The 26,565-nt window shown below is 55.8% G+C and overlaps 2 protein-coding genes across 3 annotated transcripts in view; one reads left to right on the top strand and one right to left on the bottom strand.

The window, feature by feature from the left end:
* The window catches only part of ASB2 (ankyrin repeat and SOCS box containing 2), a 43,599-nt gene extending 28,066 nt beyond the window's left edge, over positions 1–15,533 (top strand). For both annotated transcript variants that reach the window (XM_007184245.3, XM_007184246.2), the window contains exons 7-10: positions 2,422–2,593; positions 9,745–10,309; positions 11,626–11,779; positions 14,827–15,533. In XM_007184245.3, the coding sequence (XP_007184307.2) occupies positions 2,422–2,593; positions 9,745–10,309; positions 11,626–11,779; positions 14,827–14,963 (1,028 nt within the window). In that variant the 3' untranslated portion in view covers positions 14,964–15,533. The remainder of the gene's footprint in view (positions 1–2,421; positions 2,594–9,744; positions 10,310–11,625; positions 11,780–14,826) is intronic.
* A 4,624-nt stretch (positions 15,534–20,157) lies between these two features.
* On the bottom strand, positions 20,158–22,317 carry FAM181A (family with sequence similarity 181 member A). Its single transcript, XM_007184247.3, has 2 exons — positions 21,939–22,317; positions 20,158–21,226 (listed from the first exon to the last, which is right to left on the bottom strand). The coding sequence occupies exon 2, from the start codon at positions 21,138–21,140 to the stop codon at positions 20,262–20,264; it is 879 nt and encodes a 292-aa protein (XP_007184309.3). The 5' UTR covers positions 21,141–21,226; positions 21,939–22,317; the 3' UTR covers positions 20,158–20,261.
* Positions 22,318–26,565: the final 4,248 nt, after the last annotated feature.

Here is a 26,565-nt window from a genome sequence, read left to right as displayed (position 1 = left end):
TGCCTGAAATATCATGTCCCAGTAACAGAAGACTCCAAGACTTTGGCAGACATTCTTTTGGTTAAAGAGTATTATATTCTGATCTACCCCAAGAACACTTTTGATTTCCTTTCTCCCTCCATGGGAAGTGACCCTTCCACTTGAGCAACAGAGAACACAGAGGTAAGCCAGACGCTGGGGCTGAGTTGGAATAATTTGGAATAGTTTGTTGAGGGCCCTGCTGTGTGCCAAGCACTGCACTAAGCATGAACACAGAAGAGGCCAGTGGGGTTTCCTCCACAGTCCTAAGAGGTAGGGAGTGTCCTCATGCCATTTTGTACATTAGGAGGTTCACAGACGGTAAATGATTGGTCACAGTCAGAGCCTGGATTCCGACTGCGTCCATCTGACTCCAAACTGCATGCTCTTCGCACCCCGTCCCCCGCCCCAGGCCTCGAGAATTTCCATCCTGGGACTTGGCCTGGATAAGCGTCCACCTACTCAGCACATGCCCGAGCAGTTGGGAAAACAGACCCAGGGCACTTCCTTGCCGCTGGGGACATATCTGGGCTGACCAGCCTGAGGACAAAGGGGCACAGGCAGGGTCCTGGGAGCCAGGAAAGGAGGCTGGGCAAAGGGCAGGGTGTTCAGCGGGCAGGCGAGGGGAACCGGCTAACGCTAAACATCTGCCCAGCTCTCCTGCTGAAGCCCTGAGTCAGGGTCTGTTCCCGTTGTGGGCTGAGTCCATTTGCAAATGCAAATATTTTTCTTGTGTGAGCAGGCGGCTTTGCCGGAGGCCGGCGGGGTTCAGGTTTCCAGGGAGCCTGACTTTGAGAGCTTGGCAGTGTCAGAGCCGCTGGCCAACTCTCCCTCGGGGTGGAGGCAGAACCAGCCTCTGCGGCCCGGCCCCTCCATCCTGGAGAACTCGCATTTGCTGAGCAGCCCCGCTGTGCCAGCCACCTCGTGGGGAGGTTGTCTTAGTTCACTCGGGCAGCTATCACAGAATACCACAGACTGGGTGGCTTACAGACAACCAAGGTTTATTTCTCACAGTTTTGGAGTCTGGGAAGTCCAAGATCAAGGTGCCGGTGGATTCAGTGTCCCATGAGAGCCTGTCCCAACTTCCTAGGCAGCCAGCTTCTCGCTGTGTCCTCACATGGTGGAGGGGCGAGGGAGTTCTCTGTGGTCTCTTTTATTGTGGCACCAATCCCATTCACGAGGGCTCCACCCTCATAACCTAATCACCTCCCAAAGGCTCCCCCTTCTAACAGCATCACACTGGGGATTACATTTCATATGAGTTTTCAGGGGACATGAGTGTTTCAGTCTATAGCAGATATTTGCTTACATTGCCTTATTTACGCCTTGCAGTTGAGTAGGTACTATTATTCCTGGTCAACAGATGAGAAAACTGAGGCTCCTAAAGGCTGCCCAAGGCCACAGAGCTTGTAAAGCATGAAACAGAAACTTCAACTGGTTCTTGTCTGGCATGAAAGCCTGTGCTCTTTCCGCTAGACCAGAAATCAGTCATCAAAAATTTTAAATTAGAGGAAAGCTTGTGATAAGCTGAACGCCCAGAGAGAGGGGATCTGTGGTTAACAGATGCTCTTGATTTCAGCCCTTACTGACATTTCACTGCCGTCTCAGTTCTGTTTCCTTCCAGAATAGGGAGGGACTGGGAACAGGCTGCACCCCTCTTTGCAGAGAAACCCCTGCATTCTCTCTGTCACCACCAGGAGACGGAGAAGACGTAGGGGACCAGGCTCACGGGAGACTGTCCCCAGGCTGGATTCCTCCCTCCTGCAGCACGGTATAGTGTTTCCTTCAGAGGAGACAAGAAGTAATTCCTCTCTTATTCCTCGAAATGGAAGGCAGAGAAGAGCAAATCCCAATGCATAAAATTATTAGGGGTTTTCTTTACGAGGAGGCTCTGTGCCTTCCTAGAGCTGTGAGGGCCTTCCTCAGGGCAGGATCTGGAGCCTTTTAGGTGGAATGAGTGTTGAGAGCACGGTCTCTGCCATCTGACCATCTGCCAAGGCTTCTGCCATCGGATCATCTGGGTTCAAGTTTTGGCTCTTCCCTTACGAGCTGGGGGTTCTGGGGCCAGTTGCAGAGGTTCTCTATGCTTCATCGTCCTTGTCTGTGACATGGAGATAAAGTTCTTACTGACTGCATGGGGTTACAATATGTTGTGGACTCAGAGAGATAGTATAGGTAAAGCACAGTGTCCAGCACAGAGCAAGTGCTCAGTAAATCCCAGCATCGTCGTGGCAGCTCAGGATGGCAGACAGTGGGTCTCAATGTAGCAGAAAGGAGCTGGAGGTCCTCCGGGTGATCCAATGTATCACAGTGGTTAGGGCAGCAGCGCCCAGCCCGAGGTGGGCATTACATCAAGGACAGTGACCGCCCTGATCACTCACCCATCCGCCTCTCTTTCGCCAGGTGCTGAGATCAACACACAGGCCAGCGACCACGCGTCTGCCCTCTACGAGGCCTGCAAGAACGAGCACGAGAAGGTAGTGGAGTTCCTGCTGTCGCAGGGCGCCGACGCCAACAAGGCCAACAAGGATGGCATACTCCCGCTGCACATCGCTTCCAAGAAGGGCAACTACAGGTCAGCCCAGGCCCCGCCTCTGGGCCCCCAGACTCCTCCCCTGCCCTGCCCATTCCTCTGAATGCCCCGCCCACGGGGGTAGGGAGGCCCAGGAGAGGTCAGAGCCCAGGCCACGTTTTAGGTGGAAAAGAGGAAGACCCCTCAGCAGTCAGCAAGTTAGAGTGAATGCTTACAACACCAGGAACAATAATAATAGCCAACACCTATGTGGCACTTTCCAGCACTTTACATTAGAAATGTGTTTAATCCTTTTAACAACTGTACTTTTCATAATTCTTTTAACAGATCTACTGAGGTAGATACGATTATCTTCATTTTTTCTCAAATGAGGAAGCTAAGACAGAGAGGTTGAGTGACTTGCCCAAGGTCACTCAGCTTGCAAATGACAGTTACTCACCTGTTCCAAACGTCACATCTACTGGATTCCACACAGGAAGCCAGATATGAGTCTGGACTAGTGGATATTTCTGTTGGGGATGCAAAGATAACCTCTTAGGCAGTTAGCAGGCATACAGGGGATACCTACAATAATACAAATAGTACCATTGATACTAGTTAGTTTTTCTTAAGCACTTACTATGTGCTAGGTACTTTGAGCGAGATGAGAGAAAATGAAGTTTTCAGGGAGCAGTCTGGTGGGACGGAAGATGAGCGCGCGCGCACACACACACACACACACACACACACACACACACAAATTCATGACAAATGAAAGAGCATGAAGAGCTGAGCTCCGTGGTGGTCCTAGAGGCTAGCATGGGCTAGAAGCAGAGGTGTGCTAGAGCTGGCTTGTACGGCTCCTGTGAGCTGACTGATCACATCGGTAGTCTGAAATTGGCCATGGTGAGAGTATTTACGCCATGGAAATTAATGATTCTTAGAAATCAGAGGCCCCTCCTCCCCCCAGAGAGCAAGTTGTTAAACCTCCACCTGTACCACCACTAGCTGGAGGGTCAGGGAAGACTCGCCTAGGAGGTGGAACTCTAGCTGCCCGTGGAGATGCACAGGGCCCAGTAATTTCCATTTGACCAGTGTTCCCCAAACTTTGAGCATTCACAGACATTCTTCCTGATTTTAGATATCTGTACCCTCACTTCTTAGTATTTTCCTTTCAAGACATTATTATTTTAAATGAATTTATTTTCAAAAGGGAACGTTTATCACACTATTAAATTGTTAAAATGATCAATTTACAATTAATAAAAAAAACTTCTCACCTAAAATCCCATCTCGTGTACCCCAGACGACACACTTTGGGAAATGCAGCCCTGTCCTCAGCAGGGAGGAGATCGTGCGTGCTGGAGAGTGTGGGTGGTCTTCGCTAAGGCAGAGGGAAATGGGGGTGAGAGTGACATCCTGGAGAATGGAGTGGAGACACAAGGAGACAGAGCTGAGCCTCAGGGCCCCAGGCCCTGCTCTGTAGGTACCCGCACAAATGACCAACCAAGGATGCCCTCCCCGCTGCATGCCCCATACATGCACAGAGGAGACCCCGCCTGGTCTGGACCAAGTAGCAGGCTGTGAGGCAGACATATCTGGGTTTGAATGCCTGCTGAGGCCTTGGGGAGGTTGCTTAACCTTTCTGAACCTCAATTCCCTCTTGTGTAAAATGGGGGGCAGGTTGCACTGCCTCGGGGTCTGTTGCGGGGACTAGTGAATTGGATATACGTGGCTATAGAAGGGAAATAAAGCCCTCAGCAGAGCGCCTGGTACACAGTAGGTGCTCAGTGGGTCTGTGTTCTCTCTTACGTAGGGAGGGTACATTCCATCATTTTTCAGTGAAGCCAGTGAAGGGCTGAAAGCAACGCCAAGTCAGGCAGAGGTGGTGGGCAAGGTAGCATCTTGCTCTTCAGCTCCAGAAAGATCCAGCATCAGTCAACAAACATGGATTATCTTAACCTGACTCCAGAGAGATCCCGAGGGAAAGAGACAGAAGGGTTGACCCTTGAAATCTCCTGGTACACTGGCTCCCCGTACTTGCCTGTACAGCACAGTCACTCTGGGCTATTTTTTAAATGACACGTCCCAGACACACGGAAGCAGAATCTCCAGGAGAGAAGGAGCCCAAGTCTCTATCATTGAAAAGCTCTGAGTCAACCAGAGACAGCCCAGCCAGACCTTTGGGGGGGGACCATTGATCTAATCCAAGCCTGATTTTGCAGAGGAGAGACCCGAGGACAGAGATGGGAAGTGGCTTGCCAGAGAGTGGCAGAGCTGGGACTGTCACTTGGCATCCTCCAGTCACGCCCAGTGCCTTCAGGTGGAACTGGATGTCAGCAGTCTGGCCCCAGCTGGCGGGGAGTTTGAAGGAGCACTGGGTGTGGCTAAGGATGGCCAGCGAGAAAGGCTGGGCCTCTCTGGAACCACCAATGTGAATGGTTTATGCTCTCCCAGAGTCTCCTGCTTTGGACTCGTGCTGACTCCCAAAGCCGTTTCCCTGGTTATTCACTCTCCATTCTCAGACCCCAGTTCCCTCTGGACCCCAAGACTGAGAGGGGCCAGGCCACCTTTTGAGGGCTGCCCTACAAAGGGGTAAAGCCGATTCCCAGCAGCTCCTGCCACCTGGCAGGGCCCACGGCCAGGCAAGCCCCCAGAGCTGCACTCACTCCCTGGGCATGTGGCATGCGGCCCTCTCCACGCTGTCCTCCCTTGGCTGCTTGATGTGAATTTCCCTAGGCCTTCCGCACTCAGCCACCTGCCAGGACGCCCTGCCTGTCCGGAGCATGGAAACTGGCTCCAGCATCTGGGCTCGGTGTTCGCCAGATGGTGCCTTCAGCGATTTTAACTGGAGGGCGTGACATTTGGGCGTGGCTGAGAAAGGAGTCCCCAAGACCCCAAAGTCTTAGGCACCTCTAAGACATGCTTTTTCTTTCTTTTTTTATAAATTTATTTATTTATCTTTTTTTATTTTTGGCTGCGTCGGGTCTTCATTGCTGCGCACGGGCTTTCTCTAGTTGTGGCGAGCAGGGGCTACTCTTTGTTGCGGTGGCTTCTCTCGTTGCGGAGCACGGGCTCTAGGTGCACGGAGTCAGTAGTTGTGGCACACAGGCTCAGTAGTTGTGGCGCACGGGCTTCGTTGCTCCGCGGCATGTGGGATCTTCCCGGACCAGGGCTCGAACCCGTGTCCCCTGCATTGGCCGGCGGATTCTTAACCACTGCGCCACCAGGGAAGCCCCAAGACACACTTTTTCTTATTTTTCATTTCCAGTTTAGCACAGACACCTTATGAGATTAAAACTCAGCACCAAAGATAGACTTGTTAAGAAGTTGTATTAGACAAGAGCAGATGGTGCAAGATCCCTTTAAACTGAATGTAGAACAGCACTGAAAGCCCTGGTTCTCAACCTTGGCTACACACTGGAACCCTGGGGAACTCTTAAAACCCTGAGGCTTGCGTGCCACCCTCAGAGATACCGCTGTAAGCAATCTGGGTTGGGGCTAGGGCTGCAGGATTTCTAAAAGCCCTCAGGTGATTTTACCAGGCATCCCAGGGGAGAACCAATATGTAGTTTGTGGCTGACATATAATACTGACTTGTATTTTGGACCTTCCCTAATTTTTAAATATTCTTTCTCTTTTACTTCTAATTTATATTACCTTTGCAAGCCACTTAAAACTCTTTCTGGGAAAGGCAGAATAGAGAACATTTAATACATTAAATTAAAATGCATTTTTCAACACACTTATAAGCAAGTTAGCATGCCCGTTAATTAAAAGGGAAACTGAGGCTCAGAGCTCAAGCCCTCCCAGAAAATAAGAGGACAGGCCCCTTTATCTAACCCCATCCACTCCAGGAAACTGGTTTACTGCTTGTGTCTTCCGGAGGAAAATGAAGGTTTGCAGCAAAGTTTCTCAAGGCGTGATGCATAGATCATCCACCTCAGATTCCGGAGCCCCTCGCCAGACCTGCTGAATTGGGCCCTGAATGACAGGGCCCAGGAATCTGCATTTTCAGGATTCCCTCAGGGATTCTGAGTTGCACAGGGATTGAGAGCACGCAGTCTGCATCCTCAGCAAGCTCCATTCTCTCTCTGAGGACCCGGAGACCCCTAGGCTTGCTTGTTCATCCAGCAGGTGGCACAGAGTGGCAGTGGGCCTGTTCTTCCTCCTTCGTGGAAGACCTGCTCCCCTGCTCCAGCTCCCAGGGGAAAAGCTGCAGACTTTCCCCCAGAGGGATTCCCTCGTGGGCAGGAGTCCCACTGTGCCCTTGGGAACACCCTCAGGCAGATTCTCCACTGGCGGAGCCTTTTCTGGCTCCATAAGGGCTCAGAAAAGAGGTGACCCTCCCTCAACACACACACACACACACACGCACGCACACGCACACACACACACACACACACACACACACTGCCAGGTTGACACAGTGCTACCAGTGGTATTGGGAGCAGAGCCATTTGTGGGCGGCTGGTTCCCTAGTGAAAGTCAAGTCCATGGTCAAATTTACACTGAATGCTGGCAGAGGTCACACCACCGTGACCCAGTAACCCAGGAGGCTGAGCTGGTGGGTGCAGCCCCCGTGCTGGGGAAAGCAGAAGAGACGGACAGGAAACTGGGCCTCCCAGACACCAAAGTTTCTGCCAGGCAATGGGTACCTTTGTTCTCTTCTTAAGGTGAATTTTGAGCACCTGTGGTCCCAGGACCTGCCCATGGGAGAAGTGGGAATGTCCCAGTCTATCTTGTGGGGTGTCCCCCTCATCCTCCTGCCCTCCTCCCACCAACTGGGCTGTGGGAGAGAAGTGACATGCAGTGGGGCCACCAACACTCCCCAGGCCTAGGGGGACTGGAGCATCATGGAAAGGCCTGGCCTTGGGCATTCTGACACCTGCATTCTGCCCTGGCTTTGCCATCCACCTCCAGTCCAACCTCCACCTCCCGCCCCACACCCGGGTCTCAGTTTCACCCTCTGTAAAATGGGAGGCTGGACACACTGATCTCCAGACCGCCCCCCGCCCCCCAGCATTACATTTACTCTCAGCTTGGCCAAGTCCTCCAGAAGCGTACAACAATTAGATAATTTCACTGTGTTATTTTCTGGGACTCTAGGCAACGTCCAGTCACGTTCCCACATTTCTGCCACTTTCCCTTGGTTCGGCAGGGGACCAGTGGAGACCAGCTGTGACCATACCAGCCCATCTGGCCAGTGGCCCCAGGCAGCCCCTTTCGCTGTTTTTCCCGTGCCTGGGCATGTTACGGCTGTTAGGGAGCATTTGTTGGCGATGGCTGTGGTCCAGGGTGAGGCCCCGGCCCCGCCTTTGACCAGCACCTCAACAGAGCGAGGTCAGGCCTCCTGAGCCTGCACAAATAGAAATTAGGAGGCAATTAGCCCCCCTGGGTGTGTGAATTTCCTTTTGAGGTTTGAGAGGCAGATTTTAAGCAAACACAGCGTCACTAACCATAATAATACTTTCCACTGAGATCCTAATGGGAGGTCCCTGGCATCACATTTCTAAGAAGCCAGAAGCCCCAGGAGCCCAAGTGCCAGGAAGCAAAGAGATGTGGGAATGAGCCTGGTGGCACCTGCTTGCCCTGCCATGGCCACTTCCTTGGAGCCCACACAAGGTCACCTGTCAGCAGGGATTGTGTGGATTAGGGTCTGTAATCACATCAGTGGCAAGAGCTTGGCAGGTGGCAGGGGTCTAGGGGAAGACAGTAAATACAAGGGGTCAGGATTCCTGGGGTCAAGCCCCAGAACTGCTTTATGGCCCTTGATCAGTCACTTCATCCCTCTGAGCCCCGTCTGTTACAAAGAAGGCCACAGACCCACTCTGGCTACCTCCACAGCCTGCAGTGAAGGTAAAATGGGGCAGGCAAGTAATGTGTTGTGAAGAATGTAGAACCCTGTGACACAGCAGCTGTCTCCTGACTGCCACACAAGAAGCAGAGGAGTGGTTAAGAGTGTGGCCCTCACTCTAGGGGGAATCAGACTACCTGGGTTCAAATACTGGCTCCATCACCTACTGGCTGTGTATCCCTGGGCTTCTCTTTCCTCATCTGTAAATGAGGTTAATGCTAGTACACATCTCACAGGGCTGTTGGGAGGATATAACAGATTAGCGTAGGTTAAGTGCTGAGAATAGCGCCTGATTCAGCAGAAGAGAGCAGAGTCAGGGCTGGCAGCAATCTCCAGCCTCAGCCGCAGCTGATCAACCCTCTCCAAGCCACAGGCAGGGCAGAGAGCCTGGGAGAGGCTAGAGTCAGCCTTCGGGGGAAGAGGCCTTGAGACTCACAGGACCGGGGAGGCGACCTCATGGTCACTGAGGGCTAACTGGGGTCTGGGGCAGGAGTGGCTGGGGCCAGACAGATTTGTCCCCTCCTATCCCCCAGGACCTGGGGGCTCCACCGAGGCCTCAGAGCAGCAAGACAGAGATGCAGGACAGCTCAGCCCTGGAGTCAGAGGAGGGTACAAATCCTGGTTTGTGTTTCCCGATGTATGGCTTGGGCCAGTCCCCTAACCGCTCTGAGCATTGAGTTTTGTCATCCGGAAAAATGTGAATGACGAGACATACTTTACGGGGTGTTGTAAAGATTAAACCGAATAGTGTTTGTAAGGCCTTTGGATGTCTCCTGGCACATAGTAAGCCCTTGCATATGGCTGTCCCTGCCCGCCCACGCCTACCCACACCCCCAGCCTACCTAGGCAGGGCAGGGTCTAGCTCCACGCTTCACGATGTGGCTCTACTGCCTCCTGAAGATAGTAGCTCGGACAGTCATTAGGTTTGGGGGCCTTCCAATCAATTCCCTCAGATAATTGAGCTGGGAATGGGCAACACTCCTTAGCCTGAAATAAGTCGGCAAGAGATTCTTGAAACCACAGGCCAGTCTGGCTGAGGTTTTTAAGGACTCAGACTTTGGAGGCTAAGGGTTGTGGGTTTGAAGCCCAGCTCCACTCATTACTGGCTCTGTGATTTTGAGAAGGTGGTGGAAGCTCTCTGAGCCTCAAGTTTCCTTATCTGTAAAGCAGACCCAGTCTCCCCCAAGTGGTAATTGTGAGAACGGCTGTCTCCGCGGCGCCCCCTGCTGGTGGGCCCGTGCCTCCTCACTCAGTGGTTGCGAGTGGCCGAGCCTGGCCCCTCCGCTCCCCCCGGGGTCGGGTCCGGCCCAGACGTGCGGGAAGCCTCGTGACCCGCGCGTGCCCGCCCCGCCCGCAGGATCGTGCAGATGTTGCTGCCGGTGACCAGCCGCACGCGCGTGCGCCGTAGCGGCATCAGCCCACTGCACCTGGCCGCCGAGCGCAACAACGACGAGGTGCTCGAGGCTCTGCTGAGCGCGCGCTTCGACGTGAACGCGCCCCTGGCGCCCGAGCGCGCGCGCCTCTACGAGGACCGGCGCAGCTCGGCGCTGTACTTCGCGGTGGTCAACAACAACGTGTACGCCACCGAGCTGCTGCTGCTCGCGGGCGCCGACCCCAACCGCGACGTCATCAACCCCCTGCTGGTGGCCATCCGCCACGGCTGCCTGCGCACCATGCAGCTGCTGCTGGACCACGGCGCCAACATCGACGCCTACATCGCCACGCACCCCACCGCCTTCCCCGCCACCATCATGTTCTCCATGAAGTGCCTGTCGCTGCTCAAGTTCATCATGGACCTCGGCTGCAACGGCGAGCCCTGCTTCTCGTGCCTGTACGGCAACGGCCCGCACCCGCCCGCCCCGTCGCCCTCCAACAGGTTCAACGACGCGCCCGCCTCGAACAAGGCGCCAGGCGTGGTCCAGGTAGGAAGGCGCGTCTGGGGGAGGGCGGCTAGGGCCAGTGCGCTCCGGAGGCTGAGGGGACTAGTGGTTCACTCGCTCCCGAGGCTGTGTGCACCGGAGGCGGGGTGGAATACACTAGAGAGGCAGCAGAAGATGGTGGCTAGCAGGATTTGGAGGCAGTGTGGACTCATGGTCAGTGCACTTTGGAGGGAGTGTAAGCTAGTATTTAGCGCTCTTCGGAGGCAGCGGAACCCGGTGTTAGCATGCTTTAGAGGCAGCAGAACTTAGTGGTTCACGTGAGCGATTAGCATGCTTTAGAGGCAGCAGAACTTAGTGGTTCACGTGAGAAATTAAGTCCTTTCTTTGGTCTGCTGTTTTTGGGGAAGGAACAGTGGAGCAGGGGATAGGTGAGGAACTCTGCAAAACTGAGGGGTTCATCGCCCCCAGCAAAACTACACCTGGATATGAGGTTGATTGACCAGGATCGGGGTGGAGGTGAGAGCAGGCTGGTACAAGGTCAGGTGAGGTGCAGAAGGTCAGTGACCCCAGCGGCAAGACCTGTCCATGGTGATGACTTAAATAAGCCAGAACTTAAAATGAAAAGGAAATTAGAAACAACCTCCTCTTGGAGATATTAACAATGGCTAATGGCCATCACTTATGGGCTAACCTCTGTGTGCAGAGAAGTTTACGTTTATATTACCTTAATTCTCATTTAAAGAAACCCTTGGGCTTCCCTGGTGGCGCAGTGGTTGAGACTCTGCCTGCCAATGCAGGGGACACGGGTTCGAGCCCTGGTCTGGGAGGATCCCACGTGCCGCGGAGCGACTGTGCCCGTGAGCCACAATTGCTGAGCCTGCGCGTCTGGAGCCTGTGCTCCGCAGCAAGAGAGTCCGCGGCGGTGAGAGGCCCGCGCACCGCGATGGGGAGTGGCCCCCGCTTGCTGCAACTGGAGAACCCTCATACAGAAACGAGGACCCAACACAGCCAAAAAAAAAAAAAAAATTAATTAATTAAAAAAACCAAAAAACATTAAAAAAAAAAAACCCTTGAAGTTGGTGTCATATACCCATTTTCTAGACAAGGAAGTTGAGGCTTAGGGAGGTGATGTGACTTGCCCAAGTTGCCCACCTCCCACTTTTGGCAGCAGTAGGCCTGTGTTGATGAGAGAGGGGTGTGGATGCGGAGAACTGGATTCTCCCCTGGGCGTGCCCAGTGTCTGTCCTCAGACATGTCCCCTGCCCTCACTGGCCGCAGGTTCCCACCTGTAGGATGAGCTTGCTGAGGCGGTGCCCTTGGTCCTGGGTGTCCCAGCACTGGCGTGTGTTCCCTTTCAGTTCTGCGAGATCCTGTCTGCCCCGGAGGTGAGCCGCTGGGCAGGGCCCATCATCGACGTCCTCCTGGACTACGTGGGCAACGTGCAGCTCTGCTCCCGGCTGAAGGAGCACATTGACAGCTTCGAGGACTGGGCTGTCATCAAGGAGAAAGCAGGTAGGGGCCGTCACTGCTGCGGCTGGCAGGTCACCCTGCCTGACTCAGGCCCGGGACTCGGGGCCTGTGACTGTTACTGACATTTGATGAGCACCTTCTCGTACCAGGCTCTGTGCTGCGTGTCAAGTCCAGTGTCTCCGTGGTTCCTCGTTTTGTAAGTGAGGAGCCTGGCCCTCACACTGTCACTTGGCGAGTGTCTCACTACTAGTTAGTGGCAGAGCTGGGCTTCAAACCCAGGTTTGATCGACCCCAACATCCCGCCACTAAATCTCTCTAGGATGCTTTAAACAAAAGCTCCAGCTCCCCACGGGGTATCAGGACCTTTAGAGTAAGTCGCCCAGGATTATGGGCCACTGGGAAGCAGTGTGGTGGGGTGGAGGAGGGAGTGATGGGGCTAGGGCATCTCAAACTGCACAGTGCACACGAAGCACCTGAGCGTCTTGTTTAAAAAGGCAGAGTCTGACTCAGCAGGTCTGGGGCGGGGCCTAAAAGTCTGCATTTCAGCATGCTCCCAGGTGGTGCTGGTGCTGTCAGTTCATTGGCCACCCCTGGAGCCGCACTGGTCTAGGGGACAGGCCCCCGGAGCTCTGGAACCAGGGGCTTGCTGGGTGACCGTGGGCAGGACTCCCCTCTGGACCTCAGTATCCCTGTGTGAGCAGAGCAGGTTGGGCAGGCTCAATGTCCAGCCCCATCCAGCTCTGCCAGCTCGGGGTGTTTGCAGGGGCGGGTGTGTGCCTGGCACAGTGAGGTGGGCTTTGGCCACGGTCCAGCAGCTGTGTGCAGTGTAGATGGAGCAATCCCTATAAGAAATTATGGGCGGGTGAGGCGTCAGAGCCAGTTGAGCTGGGTGCTGCAGCTGATACTGAGGAGATGCCTGCCCCGAGGCAATCCAGCTGCCCCAGGGCTTTCTCTGGCTCTAGGGGGCACAGTCCTGTCTCTGACCAAGTGCTTGTCAATCACGTAGCACAGATGCTGACCCACAGAAAGTTATTATTATCCCACCATTGCTGCTGCTGTCCCCAGGTGAAAATGCTGCCTCATTACCTGTCCAGTTGTCCCACAGCCCAGTTGCCCAACTCTGACTTGCCAAGTTCCTCCTTGATCCCTGTGCCCCTTTGATCCCAAACTTGCTGTAGGATTTTCCATTTGCACAAATGCCTGGGAGCTCTTGAATTGAGGCCCTTAGTAAAGTTACTGGGCTGGCGATAGCGGGGAGGGGTAGGGGGCGGAGGACGGGGGGAGGGTGGGATGGACTTGCCCACTCACTGGGAACTCTAGATGCTCAATAAACAAACGTTCCTTGAATTAATGAATAATTGGTTGCCATCATGGTGACTGGCCACTAGAGGCCACTAGAGAATAGAGCGGTCCTTGCTTAGATGTCGTCCCACCTCTCACTGTCCCCTCCTCAAGCCCTGCCTGGGAAGGGTAATTTACAACTAAACTGTGTCCCTGGGAAAAAATATGCTGAACCCTTTAGTGTGCTACAAACATTTATTAACAGGAAGAACAAATAGTTCTTAACCAATACCTCTTTTGGTTACTTTAAAGCCCACCCTCCATCTGCGAAACACTTTCCCACGTGTGTTTTCATTTAATGCTGTGACGTTGACATCAGAGACTCCAAAGCCAGCCAGGATACCAGCCCTGGTGGCCCTGTGTCCTTTGCCTACCAGTGGCCTTTTGCCTTCCCACAAGCTCAGACTTCACTCAGCCGAGAACGGGGCTGAGCATCTCAGAGGGCAGCCTCTGTCCTGAGATCAGAGGGCAGCGGAAGTGTCAGCAATGCCGTGATGGGGCAGCTAGTGAGACAGCCCTGCAGCTGGCTGACCTCCCCCCTCCCCCCACATCCCTGCTGCACCCTGATCTTCCCTGGGTGGCGGTGGCCTCTTTGGCTTGGCACTGCTACTTCCCCTGCCTGGAATGCCCTGCCTCCCCCTTTCCCTCACCTGGCAAATTCCTACCCACCCATCAGGACCCTGCTCAGATGCCCATCTGGTGTGGAAGCCTTTCGCCAAAGCTCCTGAGTGGGTATCCCTGCATCTCTGGCCCGAGCACGGGGCCAGCCACAGTGAAGGGGTCAGCACGTGTTTGTTGAATGAATGAATGGCATTCTTTTTTTTTTTTTTAATTATTTATTTATTTTTGGCTGTGTTGGGTCTTCGTTTCTGTGCGAGGGCTTTCTCTAGTTGTGGCGAGCGGGGGCCACTCTTCATCGCGGTGCGCGGGCCTCTCACTATCGCGGCCTCTCTTGTTGCAGAGCACAGGCTCCAGACGCGCAAACGCGCAGGCTCAGTAGTTGTGGCTCACGGGCCCAGTTGCTCCGCGGCATGTGTGATCTTCCCAGACTAGGGCTCGAACCCATGTTCCCTGAATTGGCAGGCGGATTCTCAACCACTGCGCCACCAGGGAAGCCCGAATGGCATTCTTTGATTCAGCAAATACCTACCCTGTTCCCAGGGCTGAAATTAATTACTAGATGCATCAGGCCCTGCTCTTACCTCTCTCTCCTGCTCCCCCTGCCCTCCAGCTGAGAAAACTCCACTGAATGAGGTATCCCGGGGGGCCTCCTGGAGGAGGCAGCCCAGTGGGATTCTGGGACCTGCTGGAAGCTGCCCAGTGCCTGCCCCTTGACCCTGACTTCTCTGCACCCCCCAGAGCCCAGAGCTGAATTCCATGCATGGGGGCACTTAAGAGGTCGTATTTGCTAAGGCTGTGGGGAGGGGCGTGGTCTGGGCTGATGTGTAGAGGAAGGGGCACAGGACAAAGGAAGTGCCAGTTCTAGCCCCAGGTGTGATCCTCGCTAAGCCCTCACCTGTAAAATGGGTTTGGTACCTGCCCTGCTACTTCCCTGGGCTGTGCAGACGAATGAGGGGTGACGTCTCTTCAGTTGTCAGGGGCCGGGGTTACGGAGCATGGGGTAGTCCAGGCGCCCGCTCTCTTCGCCAGCCACGTGGGTTGGGTACTTCCCACAAGCCAGGGGTCACAGATGCAAACCCTCTGCCGGTTGCAAACGGCGAATCAGCATCTCTCTCTCCTTTTTCCAGAACCTCCAAGACCCCTGGTTCACCTTTGCCGGCTGCAAGTTCGAAAAGCCATTGGGAAATACCGTATAAAACTCTTGGACACGTTGCCACTCCCAGGCAGGCTGATCAGATACCTGAAATATGAGAACACCCAGTAACCGGAGCACGTGGAGAAGGAGTGGCTCCTCAGACTGTTTCACTGAGTGTCAGGCCAGCAGTGTCCCCAAATCCAAGGGGACCTGGTGACAGACGAGGCTGTGGGCTGCCTCCGTCTCAGCTGGGGTAGCGCCGTGATCTCACCGGTCTCTGGGCCAGAGCTTTGCCCAGAGCAGAGGACGGAATGTGTCAAGTAGGAGAAGAACCATGTTTGTTTTCAAATGGACGAGGAGATCCCCGACCTTCTCTGCCATCAGGGATGGCAGAAAGCCCCATTCCTGGGGCCAGGAGATGGGACCAGGGCAGAACTTGGGGTGGTCTGGGGAAGGCAGGGGCCAGCAGGGAAGCCCTGGCGCCACCTCTGGGCTGTGGCTGGAGAGCGTTCGGGGGTGAGTCTGTCTTTCCCAGACAGCCTCGCTGCAGAGTGTCCCTGTGCCCCTCCCCCTTTGCTCCGTGAAACTCTGCACTTGACTCTGAGCTCTCTCCCCAAAGGTGTGGCCCAGGGGAGTGGGGTGGGGAGACCTCGGTCCCAAAGGGCTTCCTTAGGTACAATAAATGTTGCACAGATGGTACCCTGCCCGGTGAAGTCCCTTTCGCCAGACGCCTCCGGGGCCTCAGGTCCTTGGCCTAGCTCCTGGCGGGAGTGGGGGAGAAGCAGGTGCTGGGACAGGGCACGTGGACCCCTGATAGTGTCACTTTGGTTTGGGCTTCTTAAAGGCCCGAGAGAATGTGTCCTTCATTCACCAGAAGAGACCTGACAGCCCCAGGAGAGGGGGCAGCTTCCTGCCCTGTGGTTGGAGCAGCCAAGGTTGGTTTTTCTCTCCCGGTTCAGTTGTCATGGAAACTGGAGCTTCATCACAAACAGGGTCTCAGATCCTACAAGTCTCCTGACACCTGGGCTTGTCCTATACACGTGTTCCCTGGCACTGTCTTCACGTCTTACCCGTTTTGCTACAAAAGCTGAGATACTGGGGAAAACCATTCAAATACCGGCTCCTGTGAGCAAACGCCGGAGGGATGGACATCGTCAGCCCTTGCAAAGGCACCACACTTGAGAGACAGGAAGCCTTGTGCCCCCCATTGCATCCTTCCGTCCTCACGTGGGTGCGGGAGGAGCCTGGCAGGAGCTACAAGCCCATTTTGGGTGGTGCAGGTGAGAGAGCTGAGGTCTGGCATGGCTATAGTGCTTTCTCACCATCTGAGTCCCACTTGCCGAGATTGCCTTGTTTCCATGGAAGTCCCAGTGACTCATAGATGCTGCCTTCCCTGACTGCTTAAAGCCACTAAGGTGACACCAGAGCAGGTGACCTTCCTAAGAGTCTGCTCCGGCCCCGCCCCAAGAGAGGCTTAAGTGAGGTCAGACATAGTTTCTGGCTTTTGGCAAACAAGCAGCTGGGCAGCTTGGGGGAGCACGGGTTCCAGGCCTGGCTCTGCTGTTGGCTCACTCCTCTGGGGCCTCAGGTTGCCATCCTTTTGGCCCCTGGTGGCCTTGCTGGCTCTGACACGCTGGCTTGCCATGGAACCAGTAAGTCCCAGTGTCTTCCTGAAGAGGACGAGTCTGCCAAATGACACCTTCCAGCCAGGGGTCAGAGGGGACTAGGCCACATCTTGCCCACTCCCTCCTGGTACAGGAGGGAAAACAGGCCCAGAGAAGGGAAGGGACTTGCCTGGGTACACACAGCAAATCCCTGGGATTCCAGCCCAGCAGTGCTTGGCTAGAGTCCCACGCTGTCTTGCTGCAGAGATCCTGAGGAAATATCGAAGGAAACCTGCGTCCTCCCAGACTGGGGATGTTCAACCCCAGGGTCCCAGGGGAAGGGGCCAAGGAGGGCTCAGTGCATAGCCAGAGGAAAGCCCTGACTGAAGAATGCCTTTGCTGACCTGGGAGCCAGTGGGGGTGGTAGTCAATGATGGGACAGAGCAGAAAGATGTTGTTTGGGGGCATTTGAGGTGGGGCTGGGTATCAGGCAAAACTCTAAAAACTACAGCACTTCTTAGGTCACCTTATGTCCTAGAGGGTCCTAACAGGCAGGGGCCACAGGCATTGGGCAGGATGGGGACGCTGGTCTGAGGGAGGTCTCCCCTGGAGGAGGTGAGGCTTGAGGAGGTGGTGGGAGATGTGGGAAGGGAGAGCTCAGCCCCCGGATTCTGCATCAGCACCGTTTATTTGTAGGATGTGGGGCCCGGCTTGGGAGGCACAGGAGTCGCGTTGGGTTCTTAGAATATTGATGTACGTCCACACCAGTCAGTCACAGCCACTGGTCAGGGCCCCTCCCCTCCAGTGCCTTGCCCAGCCCCCTGCCTCCGAATCACCCAGCAGCTAAAGCGTAAATGCCCTGCTTCCCCATGGGGGGTCGGTTCTGAGTGGTCAGTGCTCACACCGTGCCAGTGGTTCCATTTTTTGAGCATCTCTGTTGTCAAGAGGACTGTACAGACACCACTCCCGCGCTTACCCAGCCCCTGGGAAGATTTCGGCCTCAGAGGTGTCTAGACAGCATCACCAAACAGTAACCGTCCTGAAAGTGTCTTCATTTCGTGAGGCGGAACACGTTTGACCCAGTGCTGGAGATCTGAGCCTGTGAGCAGGAGATGAGTTCCTGGGTTTCATGTGGAACCAGCACCATGCACTTCTTGGTTAGGCAAGCAGCTGCTGCTGCTACTGCGGCTGTTTTTTGTTTGTTGTTTGTTTGTTTTTAATACTGAAGTTTTCCAAGTTGTGTTTTTCCCCAACTTGCTTCGATGTGGAAAATCATGGTGTCGGGTGCTTCTGTTGAGTGGCACCTTAGTAAAGGTTTCTGCTTCCAGACAAGGCTTCCAGAATTTGAATTAAGGCACTGACAGGTATCCCCTGGGAAAGGTTGAGCCCCAGAGGAGCTGTGGGGACCCAGGCCTGGTGTACTCGAGCAGCACCCCAAGAAAACATGCCTCCCAGAGCTGGACTCCTTCTCTGAAGGAATGCGGGTGGCTGGATGACCCAGGCACCCGTTCCCGTGGGTTGCCCACTCTATAAACAACACTGAAATGTCAGTGTGGAAGGACCTACAGACACCATCAGATAACTAGGAGAGGTGACTTTGGGTTGGTGCAGCTTTTCATCCTTTGTGAAGTACTAGAGTGGCCGGCACTCACATCATCCCCACAGCTACCCATGTGGCAGGTCTGTTTTCAATCACAGTTTTTGGATGAGGACGTTCTGGCACAGAGAGGGTAAGTAACTTGCCCAAGGTCACACAGCTAGCTAGTGGCAGGGCCCAGATTAGAGCTTTTAACACTTTGCTGTACAGTGTGGAGGGGCTGAGCCTCATCACAGTGGGTCCTGCAGGGCGTTTGTAATGATGTGCAGGTGGGGAGAGAAGGGGACATGCCTCCTCCAGGCCCCCTCTCTGTTCTTTAAAACCAGAGCAGCCTGAGGCAAGGGCTCCGGCTGAGGACTCCCTACCCCATGATCCAGATAATTACTCAGGACAACCCTGCCTGCATCATGTGGCCTCATGGCTCCGAAGTCCTCTGAGACCATCAGGCAAAAACCACCAGAAACCCACCGGCTTCCCAGTGAAGCCGCCCCTCCATGTGGATGCCCCTCTCCAGGGGAATCCTGGAGTGAAAACAGGCACGGTAGCAAGGGCCCTTAGCAATCACTAATCCTGGGGCCTTGTGTTAGGAAGGATTCTGAGGCCATATCCGGGCCCCAACAGAGAGAGTATGTGACCAGTTGATTATACTTGCCTTGGACTCAGAAGTGGTGGGTGCATCTGTTTGCTATCTTTGATCTAGTCCCCGCTTTACAGAGGAGGAAACAGGCACAGGACGGGGATTAACTTGTTCAACAGGATGCTGTTGATTTGGGAGCCATAGTCCCCAACCAGGCTGGTCCCCTACACCTGTCCCGGTCGTGAGAACTGCGCTTTGATGAAATGAGCCGCTCAGCGCCCATGGCAGCCCCTTCGCTCCCAGCCACAGAGCCACGCCACACACAGCAGCGCAGATCCCGGGCCAGCGTGCGGTGCGGGCCAGAGCAATGCCCCACCGCCTGAGGTCTGCACAGGCATGCGGGTGATCCCTCGGGCTCTGGCTCTGCTGGCCCCGCACCTCCCAAGGCTGCTGGTTTGGGCACTACTGGGGCCAAACCGAGGGCCACTCCCCGCCCCCAGTGCCCCCCTCTGTGCATTGTCACAGGCAGAGGCCCTCATCATTCCATTGACAGGGCACCTAGGGTGTGCCAGGGGCTGCATCAGGCCCGGGAAGAGAGCCATTGGCAGGTAACCTAGGAATTGGAATGAGCTAGACATGATGATGATGATGATTTTTCCCATGGACATAGAACCAAAGACTGTGTTGAAAAAAGGAGCAATTTGGTCAAACAACCAGTTGTTTTGTCCACAAGGGGCTCCGCTCCTGCTTGGTCTTGGCCCAGTCTCTGCCCTGAGGCTGTGATCGGAGTGGAAGGTACTGCAGAGGGAACCATTCTCATCCCACCCCTCATCCTGCAGGTGGGGCAGAGAGGCCCCAACAGGAAGGCTCCAGCCCCACATCCCACGGCAGAGCCAGAAGCACAGGTCCCCCTGCCCTGGTACCAGCCTCCCTATTCTCTAGAGCAGTTCGGACCCTCTGGGTAGCCATACCTTCCCCGCTCTGTTCTCTGGCGTGGGGAATCAGAGCATCCTTCCCCGTGAACTGTCTCCACCCTCCTTCCTTGGAATTGAGCAGTTGGGCCCCAGTGCCCATCCCCAGACATCACGGAGGTCTCTGGGCCACTCCAGGCTTCCCCCACAGACTCTGTAAGTGGCCCTCCATCTGGGATAGCCCGCATATCCTAGGCCTGGGGACCATTCAACTTCATGGACCCAAGATGTGAAAACTGCAAAAGAAGTGTCTTTATTCTTGTAGCCTTCTTAATATTTACAAAGAACAAGAAGAACAGAACTGAGATTGGCTTACACAGTGGTTGGCAGATGTACAGGTGCGTAACTCTGGCTTCTGGAACGGCCAGCAGGCCAGAGCAACGGCCCGCTGACTGAGGTCTGCACAGGCCCGCGGGTGATCTGTCGGGCTCTGGCCCGGTTGGAGAGGGGCTGGCTGAGCCCGGCTCCACCACTCCCAAGGCTGCAAGGGCTGGCTGGGCAACTGCCTGAGAACCCCTGCCCCGATCCTGCCCTCCCCCTCCCCCCCCCCCCCCACATACAAAGGGAAGGCTCTCAAGAGGCCACACCACTGCCCAGCCCACTCCTCACCAGGAGAGCTCCCGGGGTCCCCAACACCCCTGCAGGCCAGGGGTGGGGACCGAGGCCCTCCCAGCCCGGCTAGAGGTAGCCAAAGACGTTGAAGATGGGCGGGGGCATGGCCGGCTTGGTGGGGATAGGCTTCAGAACCACGGGTCTGTACACTTTCTGCCCGGGGCCTTCCACATCCTTGCAGAAGTGGGCCAGCTCACTGGGGGAAGCCGAGCTTTTCCGCCAGAGGCCCAGGCTGGGGAGCGGGCTCTGAGGCAAGGCCCCCGCAGGGCCTGGGTAGACGGGCTGTCCATGGTACTGGAAGGGGCAGCAGCTCCAGGCATTGACACGGCCCACCAGGGAGACCCCAGGCATCTTGAGTGGCTCCTCTTCAGCGGGTGCCCTTGGGGATGCGGGCACTGGGGCTGTCTCGGGCCCCAGGGGCTCCAAGCCCTTGCGGTGTTTCTTACCCTCATAGGGAGGTCCCTCCCTGGGGCCCAGTCCCCCCTCCAACCCCACGGGGTAGCTGTGGGTGGGCCGTGGCTCTTCCCAGAAGGAAGCGGGCAGCTGTCTTTTCCTCATGGGCACCTGGCCAGGCCTGGCAGCTTCTGGATCCGGCCCGTGTAGGGTCTGCTCCTTAGAGAGACACTCCTCCCTGTAGGGGTTCCCCAACGCCTTCTCCTTGCAGCACCCACCCCCGCTGGGGCTGGAACTGTGGCCAGAATCAAGGGGCAGCCTCCCAGGCCGGTCCTCGGACCCCCTTTTCAGGTGAGGCTCGGCCCCTCTGCCGGGGAGGCCCCGCGGGAGCCGGGAATACTTCTGGGAGAAGCGTTTGAGCTGCTTCTGCAGGTACTTGCGGTGGTCCACCGAGCGGCGGCAGGGTGCAGACTTGTCCAGGGCCGCCTTGATGTCGCTGGATGCCAGGTTCACAAAGTTCAGCAGCATCTTCACGTCACTGTCGGATGCCATCACCAGGGGACCACTGCACGGGGCTTTCCATGAAGAGGGTGGCTCTGCAGGCGGCTGGCGGCTCCAGGGCAGGGCACGGAGCTGACCTGGAGGGACACAGCAGCCGTCGGAGTCTCTTTGAGCAACCACACTCAGCCCTCCCCAAAGGCCACATGGCTGCAGACAGTGCTCCTCACTGCAACACCCCTCAGCCCTAGACAGAGTCCTGGGTCACGGGATGCTCATTCAAGCCTCTAAGCATTCCCAGGGCATCTGTGATGCACAAACACATTTCGTCTTCTTGGGTCTGTTACCCTGCACATGCAGCTGAGGCTCAGAGAGGTCGGGCGACTTGCCCAAGGCGACCCAGCCACAAGTGGCATTGCTGGGGCTGGAGCCCACTGTGTCTCCCACACACCACGCCGCCGGCATGCACAACCTGCCAGCAAGGTTTTCATTTCTGAGCCGAGGCAACCGCTCCACTTTAAGGCAAGGCCAAGCCCCCTGTCTCCCCGGCGGTGCCCTCCTCCTCCCACCCCCGCCCCCAGCCCTGCTAGCATCCACCCCCCTCCTCAGTCCCCACGCTCCACCCACAGTTCTCACGCAGGACAGGCAGGACCCCTGTCTGGCACTCAAGCCGAGGCCTGCCTGGCGGGCTGATCTCAGGCTGTGGGCAGCAGGGACTCCCCCGTAGAAGCATCTGCAGCAATTTCATGCCTCCTCGGCCACCACCCGCAGCACCTCGCCCCTCCCCCAGGCCCCAGCCTGCCCCACGTCCCCACCCAGTGGGGCCTGAGACGCCTGGACCTCCACACTGACCGAGGGTGCGGGGCCCCGGGCCCCGCCAAGGTGGCCCGGCAGGTTCCCCGCCGCAGACCTGGGCCAGGCCCGGCGCGGCCGGCAAGCTCCGTGGTCCGGCTGGAGGCAGTTGTGCAGCCCTCGAGCGGGCTGAATGGAGGACGAGTCCCCGGAGCTGGGGGGCCCCTCAGGCCAATCAGGAGCGCCTCTCCAGATACAAAGCATCCCAATCAGGCGGCAGCGCCCCGTTCCCACATTCTTTGCCGTCACAAATTGTCACCATGGGGACCATCACAAAAAAGACAGCTCCCAAATGCAATCATTTCCCGGTAAATTTCTACCCTTCAGCCCACTCTCCCTCTCGGCCTCCACGCCCCTCCTCCCCTTGACCTCGGTTCCCTGTTTTCTCGAGGGGGCGGGGTGTGTGTGTGTGTGCCCGCGCGCGCGTGCGCGCACGAGCGCGTGTGTGTACGTGTGTGTGTGTGTGTGCGCGCGCGCACACATTTAAAAAGTCCAAGATTGAGGAGGGGCTGGGCCCAGAAGAGATGGGCTGGCAAAGCTCCCCCAGACTCCAGGCCTACAGCTGCCATGCTCCAGTGCAGACAGACAATCGGATGGGGTGAGCCGGGGCGGGCTGCTTTCCCCGCTGTCCCTGAGTGTTGAGTGGCTCTCTCTGCTCTCTCTCTCCCTCTTTCCCTCTCTCCTCTGTCCTCTCTCTCTCCCCACCCCCTTCCCAAGGCATCGGGCACTGGCAGGCCTGCGAGGGCGGGCAGCACACTGATGTTGGAGAGGTAGCAAGGGAAGGACTCTCTAACGAGGTGCTGGGATATCCATGGGAAGGGAGCTGGAGCTCTCAGGAATCTTGTCTTTATGTTTGCTTCCTCAATTGAGCTGCACAAAGCCTGAATTGCCCATTCAGCGCGGCCGGACAAAAGGTTGGCGTTGCACGGTCCCCTAGCATTTGTAGTCAAACAGTTAGGGACTTAAATCGAGTCGTCATGATGGAGAAAGAGGTGGACAAAGCCCATAGAATTGCCATCAGCAAACATTTTCCTGTGTCATATTAGCCAGTCTCCATGGCTCCCCCTGGCCTGGGGACAATGGCACAAGTTTGCACACTTGGCTACTGTCACCGTGCCAACGCTGGCGGGGCCCGCAAGCAGGGCCGCTCTGAGCAAGCAAGGGAGCCTAGAGCCAGCCGCTGGCCCTGCCCACTGACTGGCCAGAGGGAAGGTGAGGCCGCAGGCGGAGGGAGGCTGCCTGGGAAATGCTGATGGGCGAGGCCTCCGTGCCAGCCAGCTGGGTGGGCCCCCACCATCTCACGCTCTGCCTCTTCTTTCCCCTCCTCCTCTCCTTCCTCTTCCTTTCTTTTTCCCCTTTCCTCTGCCACCTTCTCCTCCTGTCCCCAGCCAGCTGACACCAACCCACACCTTGGCATCACAACCTATAATGCCAAGGACTCCTCTCCAAGGCTCCCACTCCCCCAGACTGGGAGCACTGGCAGGGCAGGAGGACTCACCCAAGAGTGGTGGCCCCACCCCCTCCTGCTGGCCAATAGGCAGCCGCTGCCGGCACGAGACGCCTGCCCACAGCCCCGGGCTCCAGGCCGCCTCCTCTCTGGCCTGAGAGTCTCTACAGGCAGAATGTCGGGTTCGGAGGAGAATTCAGTTTAGGCATTTACGAGCCAGTGCACTGTTCTCTATGCCCTCTTCCCCTGCTGCTGAGATGAAGGTGACCTCGGACCGCAGCATCCTGGATTATTGGCCCGTATCTGCAACACCGTCTGTGTGGCTGAGGGCTAAACCACTATCATTTTAAACCCCTGAGATTTAGGGGTTATTTGTTTCTGCAGCATAACCCAGCCCACCCTGACTGGTAGAAGCAAGAAACATCCTTTCTGCTTCAAAATGCCCTGCACACACACGGCTGGAGAAAACACCCTAATGCCTGAGGTCACCAGGTTAGGCTCTGGAACTGCTCTCATCACGGCTCCCCGCTGCCTGCTGCCTGGTGGAGGCTGGGTCACCCAGCCTGATGTGCGTTCCAGTTCCTCCACAACCCAGCGCCGGCCCAGGAACCACCTTCTCCATTACTCTCTGCTGGGAGACTGGACTCAGACCACCCCAGCCCCATTCCTGCCTGGCCTCCTGCACACTCTGTGTCTGCTCCTGCCTGCCCCTCTCTCTGGAACGCCTTCTCCCTTCTAAGAGCGTCGAGATGCTCTCGGGCCACTCTGCTCAGATCTCAGCTTCCTTTTAGACTCCAGGGCACCTGCGGTCACTCCAGCCCACCTGATGCTGCCTGCCCGTGACAACATCCCCTTGCTTTTCAGCCAGTAATGGACCCTCGTCCCCAACAGGTCCCTGAGCTCCGTGGGAGTTGAGTCTGCATCTTTAAAAATCTCCAGAGCTCCTAACACTGGCTGTTCTTCCACCAAATACTTTTTGAGGAAAGAGGGAAGGAAGGGAGGGAGGGAGAAAAAAATGGGGTACAGACAATCGATATTTGTAGGGCATCTGGTACGCGCTGAAACGCATGCACATGGACCATCTCACGTGGCCCTGAGACAGCTCCGAGGGTGTGCCTGTGGCCATCACGGAGGAGCACGAGGTGCAGGTACTTTCCCAAGGCCTCGCAGCTACTAACTGGCAGAACTTGAACTTGAAGCCAGGACTGTCTGTGTACAAAGCCCGTGTCAGTCCCACCAGCCCTCGCTGATTCCCTGAGCTGTCAGCAGGCCTCACAGACCAGATTTTCTACATCAAGTCCTGGGTTCAGCTCTTCCGTCCTTTCGTTGGAACGTGACTTTCAACTTCCGACTCAGGAACTTGGGACCCGTAGCTATCGGTGACCAGGCGAGGGGAGCAGGGCCAGCTGTGGCTTGAGCTGTGGCCTGAGAACCTGATCCACGGCCCCACATGGACGCGGCCGCACCCCAGGCCTCAGGCCAGGCCTCTGGCGCTGCCGGTGACCCCTGCTGGGGAAGGCTTCTCCGTGATTTTCCAACGGGCCGTATAGACAGGTGGGAAAACATCACTAATAATAATCATGCCTCACTCTAGAGAGTCCTTCCACAGTCATTCTCTCATTGTGGTCCTGGTCCTGTGCAGGGAGTGAATTGTTCTCCCTACTTATAGTTGGTGACACACGCAAAAACAAGCCTCAAACTTCTGCTTCTTGGGCCCAACTCAGGCAACCCTGTCCCCTCAGCATTCTTCAAGGCCCAGCTCAAACATCCAGGAAGACTTCCACCAACTGCCAGCATTGTATACGACACCGTCTCCCGTCCCTCCATTTACAGATTCAAAGGTGAAGTCTAACCTCCTTGGCTTAACACAAAAGGCCCTTTGGAATCTGACCCCTACTGGGGCCTGGCACAGAGTAGCTTCTCATTAAGTGTTTCATGAATTAAATACTTCAGCCATCCTGCCGAATAGAATTTATCCTGTCGACTAGAAGCAACTGCTTCCTGTCTAGTGTCATTGTTTATCGCTTGCCCCACCCTCCCAGCCTTGCCTGGCAAGCTCCACGAGAGCGGGGCGCTTGTCTGCCGGTTCATTTCTGTATCTCTGCTGCCTAGAATGGCCTTGGCACAGAGCAGGCCTTCATGACTGACCCTTGTGGCTGCCATGGTTGCACTTGATGAGAAATTGTGTGTTCCTTCTCGACTGTGTGTGCCTTGAAAGCAGGAAGCTCTGTTTCGCAATTGCATCCCCCTGTGCCACAGCAGGGGCTCTAGAAAGCTCTGTTGAAAGCAAGTGAGCTGTGCTGACTCGAACTTGAGGGTCCCGTCCCAACCATCTGCTGTCATTGCCATGGATCTCCTACATCCCAGTCGTGTTAACCCCGCCTCAAGTTTATCCACACTATTCATCACGAGGGACTCCATTTGGTACCTACTATGTGCCAGGACCAGAGGGTGCCAGGGTGGGCGCATTTGGCTTGCTCCTCTGTTCCCAAGGCAACTTACTGGAGGGGAGAGATCAACTTTGACTTGATGATTAAGCATCCATCTTCGGGCCCATCTAGCGGTGAAACGAACGACACCCTAACTTTCCTTGGTTTCCCAAACAAACTACTAGGGACCACCCATCCGGAATCTCTGGATGTCATCTGACATGGTCCTCTTCTAGGATTAGCTGACACAGGTGCAGCCTGAAACTGAAAAGCTAAAGGAGGCAGTTGGCCGTGTCTTGTGCCAGCCCAGCCAGAGGGAGCCTAGATAGGTGATCTGGGGCAGTGCGCTTTCAAACTGCTTTTATGCAGAGAAGCCCATTAAGAAATAGTGTGTGGGAGTCCAACATGTAAAACAGTGACAGCAGTGTGCAGTGAGTACGGATTGATTTTGCACACACAAATGCATACTTTCTACTTATTTTGCAAACAGTGGATTAGAGCAAGGAGTCTGTTTGATGACAGGGAATGTGGACATAAGGGCCTGTAGGTTACATTCTGACATCAGCTGTACTGTCCAACCACCCCCGCTCAGGAAACATACAGAGGCTACACTGGGGGCAAGGGCACAGTGGTCCAGCCAGCACCTCTGTGGATGTATGACGCGGACATCACAAGATGATTTATGTAACCTCCTTACATAATGGGAGTATTTCTATGAAAGACCAGCCTGAGGCTTGCTGTCAACTGTAAT

This window comes from Balaenoptera acutorostrata, assembly GCF_949987535.1.
Source record: "Balaenoptera acutorostrata chromosome 3 unlocalized genomic scaffold, mBalAcu1.1 SUPER_3_unloc_1, whole genome shotgun sequence".
Classification (NCBI taxonomy): Eukaryota; Metazoa; Chordata; class Mammalia; order Artiodactyla; family Balaenopteridae; genus Balaenoptera; species Balaenoptera acutorostrata.
Note: the sequence above shows the minus strand (reverse complement) of the source record. Positions and strands in the feature narration are given on the sequence as shown.